Source organism: Arvicola amphibius, chromosome X, assembly GCF_903992535.2.
Source record: "Arvicola amphibius chromosome X, mArvAmp1.2, whole genome shotgun sequence".
NCBI lineage: Eukaryota > Metazoa > Chordata > Mammalia > Rodentia > Cricetidae > Arvicola > Arvicola amphibius.
In genome coordinates this window covers 137,289,034-137,300,213 of record NC_052065.1, presented here as the reverse complement: position 1 = coordinate 137,300,213, position 11,180 = coordinate 137,289,034, and the positions used below count along the sequence as shown (strand labels likewise).

The window sequence follows — 11,180 nt, the reverse complement described above, 5'->3', positions numbered from 1 at the left end:
CTACCGAACAGGAAAGTATTAGTAATGCATACCTCTGACAAAGAATTGATATTCAAAATACAGGAGAGATTTCAAAACCTCAATATCAAAATAAAAAATTACTCAATTAGAACTAAGCATTAAATCTAAATAGATGTGTCTCAGAATGAATGCAAATGAGCATTAAAGGAATATGAAAATTATTCAATATAATTAATCATAAAATGCAAATCATAATAGATTATCACTTCAACAAAGGAAGAAGGACTATTATGAAAACGATAAACATACTTATCTGGGAGAGGAGATACCATGATCACTAAGGTGGCCTACCCAGGTGAGGCTTATCCATTGCACTCAGGATGTGCTGACTCTGCTATTTCCCCAAATGTGGGAAAACTCAACTGTATAATTTGTGGTAATGGGAGCACTGAGTTCATGCTCTCCATGGGGCGGAGGGAACAAGACTAAAAATAACAAGTGCCTGTGCAGATGTAGAGTAAAAGGGAACCCTTGCACACTGTTAGTTACAATATAAATTAGGAGCGCTATTAGGGAAAACAATATGGATAGTTTTTTAAAAATGAGTTGGAAATGGAGAGATGTCTATGATACTTTGCTATTTGCACAAATGGTATCAGATTAAAAGTACATTTTGTCTGTTTTTTTAAAGAAATAGCAATAAATACACATACATATGCATGAATAATATTTTCATGTGTGAGCATAGAAATATGTAGACAATTATTTAATTAAGGACTTTTGTGTTTTTCATTTAACTTTAATGAAAATGAACTATATTTGCAATTTTAACGGCAGAGAAATATTTAAATTAGGAGGAGATGTTTATGTTTGGCGTAATCAAGAAGGGAATACACTAGTCTCCTGTCCGTTTTTGCATGCGCTCCTCTTACAAACAGTGTGGTGGAGCTAGTGTCGCATCTACGCGAAGAATTACAGTAACCCGGTTTTTGGTGATGAGTCAGAGTGCGTGGTGCTGATGCTGCTGCCATTTCATCACCTTTGCGAGCACAGCATCCATCCTTCCGCTCCCCTAGCGCCTGGGCCTACCTTGCTTCGGGCTACTGGGCTAGTGATGTGCTCGTGGCCAAGCCAAATAAGGGCTGATCGGAGCTAAGGCCTTGGTGGGGCGCCCTCTTCCGCCTCCCCAGGCCCGGGCCGAAGAGTTCTGCCAGGCCACGGACATGGAGGCCATTTGGCTGTACCAGTTCCGGCTCATTGTCATCGGCGATTCCACGGTGGGCAAGTCCTGCCTGATCCGCCGCTTCACGGAGGGCCGCTTTGCTCAGGTTTCAGACCCCACCGTGGGCGTAGATTTTTTCTCCCGCTTGGTGGAGATCGAGCCAGGAAAACGCATCAAGCTCCAGATCTGGGATACAGCGGGTCAAGAAAGGTTCAGGTGGGAGTGCAGCACGGGCCCGCGCGAGCAGTTGGGGGAAGGGGGCAGGGGGGTGTCTTTGGTGCTCATCTGGCCCCTGAGGAGAAAGGATTTCTTTGGTTCTTTTCGTGATGTCGCCGAGGTGACAAGCAAGGTTCTGGGGCTTCTGCTCAAGCTCACTTTGAGCTGGCTAGGAGTTCAGTGCAGGAAAAGAAGCACCCAGGCAGTGGAAGGCCATTCATTATTAACACATTGTTTGCACCACAACTCCATCAACCTGCTTTTTGGTAGCTAATGAATCATCTGGAATTGACTACTATATAATTCATCAAAATCAGAGCCCATGTTCCATAGTTTATAAAAGTATTTTCAAGTCATCTTAATATGCCTGGAAGCTCTAAGTAGGTAACTAGGTAGGTGTGTAGAAAAGTAGATAAACTAGATAGATTAGATAGATTAGCTATATATTGACGTCTTTTTATATCTCTATTTATATTTGAGAGAGAGAGAGAGAGAGAGAGAGAGAGAGAGAGAGAGAGAGAGAGAGAGAGAGAGAGAGAGAAGGAATTAGAGACTGATTAATTGATTCTCTCTTGGAACCACCATACATTCAATTGCCAGAGAGTGAAACTGTTTCTGAGGAAATCGTGGAGGTTACTCACATAAGAGAATGCCATATAATATAATATAATATAATATAATATAATATAATATAATATAATAATATAATATAATAGACAGAGCCCCTGACCTTTTGAGAACTTCAGTACTACTATAGTCGGAAGGAATACATACAGAGGCAACACACAAAAGAGCGTTTTGTTGTTTGTATTTATATGCCACTCCCTACTGTACCACTGGATACTTATTGGGCAATCAGTGAGTATGGTTATTTTTCTCTCATAATTCTTTGTTCTTCTTTTTAGTTTGTATTTGTGATTTTATGTATGGATACAGAGTTGAGAAGTTTAACTGGAGAAGGTGAAGCCCAAACAAAGATAGAAAATGCCCAGAGATGAGAAACAGCATGAATAAAAACAGAACTGACAGAAAACAAACTACATAAAAAGTTTGCAGAGAACAGTTTAAACTCAAGTAAGGTAGAGAAACAGGAACCAGAGCAAAAGGATTCTATACCCCCATATTTATATCATTTACTCATTCTCCACTGAACATTAATTGAGCATAGAAGGTACCAGTTAGGTCACTGAATCAGGATTCAGGTAATAAATACTTACAAACTTAAGTTGCCTCTAACTTCTCACTTGTACAAAGCTTTGGCAAATACTTTATACAAGTTCTCATAAATAAAGAAAAGTATCTTGTATATGTTTACTAGGGTCTTTGTTTGAACAGCTTGTTTATATTTACTACTCATTATGTATTATGCAGTATTGATTTTAGGACTTCTTTATATACTAAAAATAATAACCCCAACACCAACAGTGGTAGCACATGTTTATAATTTCAGCCCTCTGAATGCTGAAGCAAGAGGATGATGAGTAGTTGAAGGCCAGCCTGGACTTCTCTCTAATAAAAAAAAACCCTTTTATGTCATTTATGTTGTAAGATATTTCCCCAGTTTGTCATTTATTTTTTCATGTTATGATTTTTTTTATTCGGGGAAGAGGTCTAGTTCTGTGTGCTTTATGTTATGCTTAAAACATTTTGACACTTTCTGTGCTAAATACAAATTACTAACGCATAAATATATTCTAGAGCTTTGATTGATTGCTCATTGATATCTCAAAGTAATATTTTCACAAATTAGAACTTTTTCTAATATAACTATCATTATGAATGAATCTTCAGACATAAAGGAATTAAGAATATTTTAATTCCCCAGGGTTAATCTCACTGGTTCTGGAGATTTGAACTCATTTGTAAGGCCTACCCAAACCATCTTTTTCTTGGACTGCAATTCCCTAGATATTTCTCCATTAACATTGGGCCATTTTTCCTTAAATTTTCAGCCATAGAGCTCTTCATTATTTATCATACCCATCTGAGAAGACAGAAATCCTAAATATAGACATAGATTTCAAAAATTGTAATAGTCTAAAACAAGCGATTATAGAGGCAAATTGTTCTACATCTTTTCATAATCTCCTACATTCGTAAGCAAAATACAATAATATATATTTATAATGAGGCTCATCAACTCAAAAATTAAAATATGTGATGTTTCTTCTGTTTGAGAATTACAATAAATATACAAGTAGGCTTTAGAAATAACCTAATTACATGATTCAATTTAAATAATATAACTTGATGGGAATGCTTTGACTATTTTGGCGGATTCTCCCAGCTAGTACCTCTTCAACCAACCTCTCTGAATTTTGTCAATGAGTAGAGATGATAGGCGTTTTTCTCCAAAACAATTTTTAATATTTATTATTTTATTTTATGTGTATGGGTGTTTTAGCTACATAGATGTCTGTGAATCATGTGAGTGCCTGGTGGTCATAGAGGCCAGAAGAGGATGTCAGATCACCTGGAACTAGAGTTAAAGACAGTTCTGAGCTGCCATGTGGGTGCTGGAAATCAAGTTCTAGTCCTTTGGAAGAGCAGTCAATGGTCTTAACTACTGAGCCATCTCTCTAGCCATGGCCCAGAACATTTTACCATCCACATTTTCCCATTCCCACATGGCTTAGGAAATAAAAGAAGATTGTTTTTTCTCTTCATACAAGTTATTGGTGATATCTGATAGAAAAAAGTAGCAATAATGAAAACAAAGAAATGGAGTAATGGTAAATAGAAAAATGAAATATCTTGCAAGATATTTTTCTTGGTTCATCAATTATATTTATAATCTCTATTCATTATAATAAAATCATCTTATTCTTGAAAATTCTTTTAAACTACTAACACTTGCAATGAATTTGTCACATCAAAAAAAACCCCACTTTAATGCCCATTATTTCATTTTGCTTTATGATTACTCTATAACTCAGATGCCTTATTTTGCAAATTATATTTTAGTTATTCAGATTTGGAAGCAGGGCAAATAATTGTGGTGGAAAATCTCAGTCATTTCCTAGGGGTTCTTTCAATGTCTGGATCAAGGGAAAACACCTGAAAGTTCATGAGCATTCATTTCTAGGAAGGGCTATCTTAACATTTTACCCAATTGAAAATTTATCATTATTGTTATAAAATGGCATTTATATTTACTAAAGGACTGTCAATAACCAGGAACACTAGCATACACCGAGTTCTTGGAGTGAAGGAGTTTGGGCACGAACTTTATTCTTTACTTCTTTCTTGTGTTTTAGATCCATCACTCGCGCCTACTACAGGAATTCAGTAGGTGGTCTACTCTTATTTGACATTACCAACCGCAGGTCCTTCCAGAATGTCCATGAGTGGTTAGAAGAGACCAAAGTACACGTTCAGCCCTACCAAATTGTATTTGTTCTGGTGGGTCACAAGTGTGACCTGGATACACAGAGGCAAGTGACTCGCCACGAGGCCGAGAAACTGGCTGCTGCATACGGCATGAAGTACATTGAGACGTCAGCCCGAGATGCCATTAATGTGGAGAAAGCCTTCACAGACCTGACAAGAGACATATATGAGCTGGTTAAAAGAGGGGAAATTACAATCCAGGAGGGCTGGGAAGGGGTGAAGAGTGGATTTGTACCAAATGTGGTTCACTCTTCGGAAGAAGTTATCAAATCAGAGAGGAGATGTTTGTGCTAGTCAACCCTTATATTTTCAAAAAATACTCTCCTATATTGAACTTAAAAGTTACCGAAATAAATAGAATACTTATGTGACTGAAGAGAATTCAACCTTTGAATAACAAATGAGCCTTCTTCCTAGGGGTGGAGCTCTGACAGGTTCATGTGTGGGTAGATAAGGAGTCCAGGTGCTGTGATTGAGGGACTAAATTGCTGACATGGGCTAAATTAGACATTGTTTTATGGCCCAGGCTTGGCAATGATTGCTCTGTGTGCCCTTTGTGAACCACATATTAAGGGTCTGGGGTTTTGGAAGTTAGGTTCCAGAAAAACATACCTACAGAAAGAAAAACTGTTCCTTGGTATTTTAACTTTGCAGATGTGGTGACCATAAAGAAACATGTAGAAGGAAATCAAGTATCAAATTGAGGACAATTAGAATAACTGAAAGAAGAGTATGGTATCAATTTATTCAATGATAATACCATGGCAGATGTGTCTTGGGTTTGGTACAAACACACTAATTCACTTTTAACAGTTCAACTGTAAAATGAAAGGCCCATATGAATCATGTATTCGGTAATGCCCTTACAAGGTCGAGCAGTCTAATAAAAATGATGTGATTATGAAAAGGGAAGTCATTCACACCTTGTTATTAGTCACATTTGAGAAAGTGTACACTCTCAAGATAGAGTAACCAACTTTGTGAAAGAAACTGTCCCGTGTAAAATGACCATGTATGTCCTCTAACCATACCTGAACTTTCACTGCATCAGCGAACTACAATCTGAAAGTAAGCATACTGCCTGCTTATTTAGGCACCTGACAGTGACAACACAGAGATTGTCTACAAAGAACCCTGAGTCAAGTCCTTGATCATTGGTTCTGTACTGAATATTTGCTCAACATGTGGCCCTGGAACCCTTAAAAAATCCTGCATATTGATTTACTTCACCTATTTGATCGCCATAATAGTCCTGTGAATTTTTTATTTACCCCATTTTACAGAATAAGAAAGCAAAAACCAAGTCTACCTGATTCCTAACTTTTTTCACTGGATCATAATGCTGTTACATGAATAAATAATTAGTTAGCTTTGGAAGTCATGTGATTATAAATTAATGTTCTCTACATGATAGGATATGTTTTCCTTATTGTTTTACAGCTCAAATATAATCCTGCAGGAATCTAGGAATGAATCAAAGGTAAAGCCCATTCAGGTATATTGACAAGAGGGCATTAAATAAGGGATTAACTGCACATCTGAAAACACATTAGAACTGTGTGGGTTTCTAAGTTTTCTTCTCACAAACACTATAAACATTTTATTGAAAGGAAGCAAATACAACAATGGGGAGTGGGATGCAAGATAAAGTACTCATCCCACAATAACCTTGGCCACCTGTCTGGGTTCCTTTCTACCCAAGAGAGTCAGCTCTTAATTCTCAGGTGAACAGACAGCTAACCACATCAGCAAATTAGAATGGCTGACATGAAAATTTCATTATCTTCTTGAAAAGAAGTGATGCTTTAAATTACTTTTTGGATTGTAGCCAGTTCAGCTAGTCAAAAGCCATACTTTTCACAGTAAGAAAACTATTCTGATTAGAGTCAAGTTTCTCATATCCATTGTGGTAGAAAGATCAGCAAACTGTTTTTGCAATATCCTATTCAAGTTCAGTATGAATATGTGTGCATCAGAAAATCTGGGAATTTGTTTCACCTAAAATAAACCAAATAATAAAAATTATGCAAGAGCATTCTGCCACCTTTGCTCCAGTTTGGGAAAGCAAATCATCTTAGACCAATTCACATCATCAACTGCAGGTGAAGTGGTCATTTATTCTATATTCATTTCACACAGTTTAAATTGCAACTTCTTGGTTGTAGAAGGGAAGGCAAACAACATTTTTTTGTGAGTTAACACAAAATTTCAACAATTATACTTGTGTCTAGATGGTTCCAAGGTTAGGATTATCCTGTGGATAAATGAGAGTTGACTATATTCTTGTCAACTTAGAAAAGGGGGTGGGGTGTAGAAATAAAACATGTCTACAGCTTTCTTGACAAAACTACATTAATATACTTTCCCATTCCTGACTTTTTTTAAATGCGGGTTTCAAAATACCCAACATAGATGCAACAGAGGTGGCTGAATTTAACTGCTTGAATAAATTCTAGAAAAATCTTAAAATCATTTTAGTAGAATTCAGTACTGTTGTCACTGCAATAAATGGGTTTTAGAAAATAAGTGTGAAAAATCAGGTGTTCATAGAATACTGAGGATAAAGCTTTAGAAGCTATTTTCCTATATAGGTAAAGAAAAGATTAACATGTAACAATGATCACAACTGCATGTTGGATTAGACTGTCTTATATTCTAGAACAAAATGTACTGTATTCTTTGCCTCACTTTGTTGTGAACTGTAATGAAATGTGAAAAAATTCTTTATTTAGCTGTATGTGAATGAAATTGCTTGTATTTAGTAAAATGGTTGATTATGTGACTGTGAGATTCCACATGTGTGTTGTAGCTATTTTTACAATGTGTCCTTTCATTGTAGCAAAGAAGGATACCAGTAAGATATCGATCAGATACTGTAATATATACTAATATGATATTACATACTTTGCATAAATAGTCATCAGTATCTGAAAGTCAAAGAGAGGACACAATTTATTAAAGGTATATGATTCTCATGTTGAAAACCACAGAAATCTCACTACTTCATTTTTAGCTCAAGCCTCTATGTAAAAAGTTGAATCTGTGAAGCATAAAACTTCCAACATTATAATTTCCAATCAAGAATTGTAATTCTTTCATCAGGTGAGTAGTTAATTACAACTATTGTCTTCACTGAAAATTCTTTTTCAACCTAAATTGCTTTGGTTTTTTTTTTTAAAAAAAAAAAAAAAAACTACTGTGGCACACTGTATCATATGAGGAACATTGCAAGTGTGGGGACCAGTTGAAACATAGTCATCTAGCACATTTTCCAAGGTGGATATTGCACATCTGAGAAAAATAGAAGAGAAATCTTTGATTCTGGATCTAGGCATACACAGGCTAATCTCAGCACAGCTTTATCACTTTTACAGTCAAATAAATTAAGTGGGGGTGAGAAAAGAAGAAGTAAAATATTAACAAAAAACAGCATTTTGTAGTTTTCTACTCTCTTAAAATTTTCTCTAGGCTTTGTCATCTTTTTATCATTTATATCCTTTGGTGATCTTAGCCATTCTGTGGTTTTAAAAACCATCTGTGAGCCAGTAAGCCCTAGACTGGTATGTCCAGCTCATTTATTACCCATGGACTCCAGACTTTTTTATTTTACATACCAACCACAGTTTCCCCTCCCTTTTCTCCTCCAGTCCCCTCCCCCCACCTCCCTTCTACCCTCCCTCATCTACTCCTCTGACTCCATTCAGAAGGGGTAAGGTCTCCCATCGGAGTCAACAAAGCATGGAATATCAAGTTGAAGCTGCTACCCCTTGCATAAAGGCTAGATAAGGCATCCCACCATAGGGATTAGGTTTTAAAGAGCCAGCTCATGCTTCAGGGACAGGTTCTGGCCCCATTTCTAGGAGCCTCACAAAGACCAAGCTACCTAAATGTCACCCACATGCAGAGGATCTAGTTTTGTCCCATGCTAACTCCCTTGCTGTCGGTCCAGAGTCCAGGAGCTCCCACAAGCTCAGGTCAGCTGTCTCTGTGGGTTTCCCTGTCATGATCTTGGCCCCCTGACTCATATAATTCCTCCTCCCACTCTTCAACTAGACTCCTGGAGCTCAGCCTAGTGCTTGGCTGTGGATTTCTGCATCTGATTCCATCAGTTACTGAACAAAAGCTCTATGATGATAATTAGGGTAATTATCTGATTACAGGGGAAGGCCAATTCTGACACCCTCTCCACTATTGCTAGGAGTCTTACCTGGCGTCATCCTTGTGGGTTCCTGGCAGTTTCCCTGGCACTAGGTTTCTCCCTAACACCATAATGGCCCCCTCTATCAAGATATCTCTTTCATTACTGTCACCCTCCATCCTGCCCCCAACTCAACCATCCTGATCCCTAATGTTTCCCTCCCTTTCTCCCTTTCTCCCTCCCCTCTACCTCAACTCCCAGTTTATCCAGGACATCTATTTCCTCTTCCCAGGGAGATCCATGTGTCCCTCTTAGGGTCCTTATTTTTACCTAGCTTCTCTGGAGCTGGAAATTGTAGCCTGGTTATCTTTGCTTTATATCTAGTATCCACTTATGAGTAAGTACATACCGTGTTTGTCTTTCTGGGTCAGGGTTACCTCACTTAGGATATTTTTTTTCTAGTTCTATCCATTTGCCTGCAAGTTTTATGATGTCATTGTTTTTTTTTCCACTGAGTAATACTCCACTGTGTAGATATACCACATTTTCTTTATCCATTATTTGGTTGAGGGGCATCTAGGTTGTTTCCCATTTCTGACTATTATAAATAAAGCTGCAATGAACATAGTTGAGCAAGTGTCCTTGTATATTAGAGCATCCTTTGGGTATATGCCCAGAGCAGAGGTAGATTGGTTCCCAAGTTTCTGAGAAACTGCAATACTGATTTCCAAAGTGGCTGCACAAGTTTGCACTCCCACCAAGAGTATAGGAGTGTTCCCCTAACTCCACATCTGCTCCAACATAGGCTGTAATTAGCGTTTTTGATCTTAGTCATTCTGATAGGTGTAAGACTCATTTTGATTTGCATTTCCCTGATAGCTAAGGATTGAACATTTCTTTATGTGTATCTCAGCCATTTGAGATTCTTCTGTTGAGAATTCTGTTTAAATCTGTATCCCATTTTTAATGGGATTATTTGGTATTTTGATGTCTAGTTTCTTGAGTTGTTTATATATTTTGAATATCAGTTCTCTGTCCAATGTAGGGTTGGTGAAGATCTTTTCCCATTCTGTAGGCTGCCTTTTTGTCATATTGACAATGACATTTGCCTTACAGAAGCTTTTCAGTTTCAGGAAGTCCCACTTATTATCTATCTCTGGGTCTGTGCTGTTGGTGTTATACTCAGGAAGTAGTCTCCTGTATCAATGGCTTCAAGGCTACTTCTCACATTCTCTTCTATCATAGCTTCAGTGAAACTGTATTTATGTTAAGGCCTTTGATCTACTTGGACTTAAGTTTTGTGCAGAGCAAAAAGGATATGGATTTATTTGTATTCTTCTACATGCTGCTATCCAGTTATGCCAGCACTATTTGTTGAAGATAATTTCTTTTATTCATTGTCTATTTTTGGCTTCTTTGTCAAAAATCAGGTGTTCATAGTTGGGTGGATTATGTCAGGGTCTTCAACTCAATTAAATTGATCCATGTATGTTTTTATACCAAACCATTTTTATTACTATAGCTCTATAGTAGAGCTTGAAGCCAGGGATGGTGTTAGCTCCAGAAGATCCTATATTGTACAGGATTGTTTTAGCTATAGTGGGATTTTCATTTTTCCATATGAAGTTGAGTATTGTTCTTTTGAGGTCTGTGAAGAATTGTGTTAGGATTTTATGGGGATTGTATTTAATTTGTAAATTGCTTTTGATAAGATTGCCATTTTTACCATGTTAACCCTACTGATCTCTTTCCTAATTTCTTTCTTCAAATGCTTAAAATTCTTGTCATATAGTATAGCAGGCTTAACAAAAATCCAAAGACGCATATTGGGATTCAACCTGAAGGTCAGAAAAGCAAAACAGCCATCCACTGGCTCTTACCTCTATCTCAGTCTGAAATGGCCATCCTGCCTCCAGGAATCTCAGAATGAGACTGTGACTGTGACATGTCTCTTCCCATTTTGTATTCCTCTCTAGTGCTGGGATTAAAAGCATGCACCACCACCACCCAGCCTCTATGGCTAACTAGTGTGACTGCTGGGATTAAAGGTGTGCACCAACACTGCCTGGGCTGTATGGCTGACTAGTGTGGCTGCTATGCACTGAATTTCAGGCAAGATTTATTCATTAAAACACAAATAATATACTACTATATTTCCCCTTTTTGTCTAAAATAAAAATAAAGGCTATAACTAATATAAGAAAAGTATATGTGTGTGTGCAGTAACTATATACAATATATACAAGCAGTAAA

At 37.4% G+C, this 11,180-nt stretch overlaps 1 protein-coding gene and 1 non-coding gene across 2 annotated transcripts; both read left to right on the top strand.

The window, feature by feature from the left end:
- Nucleotides 1–266: 266 nt before the first annotated feature.
- Nucleotides 267–426, top strand: LOC119805656. The gene has a single exon (XR_005283965.1). It is a non-coding gene; the product is annotated as a U1 spliceosomal RNA (small nuclear RNA).
- Nucleotides 427–1,184: 758 nt separating this feature from the next.
- Rab39b (RAB39B, member RAS oncogene family) lies at nucleotides 1,185–7,209 on the top strand. Its single transcript, XM_038317003.1, has 2 exons — nucleotides 1,185–1,399; nucleotides 4,657–7,209. Exons 1-2 carry the CDS (start codon nucleotides 1,185–1,187, stop codon nucleotides 5,081–5,083), a joined length of 642 nt encoding a protein of 213 aa, XP_038172931.1. The 3' UTR covers nucleotides 5,084–7,209.
- Nucleotides 7,210–11,180: the final 3,971 nt, after the last annotated feature.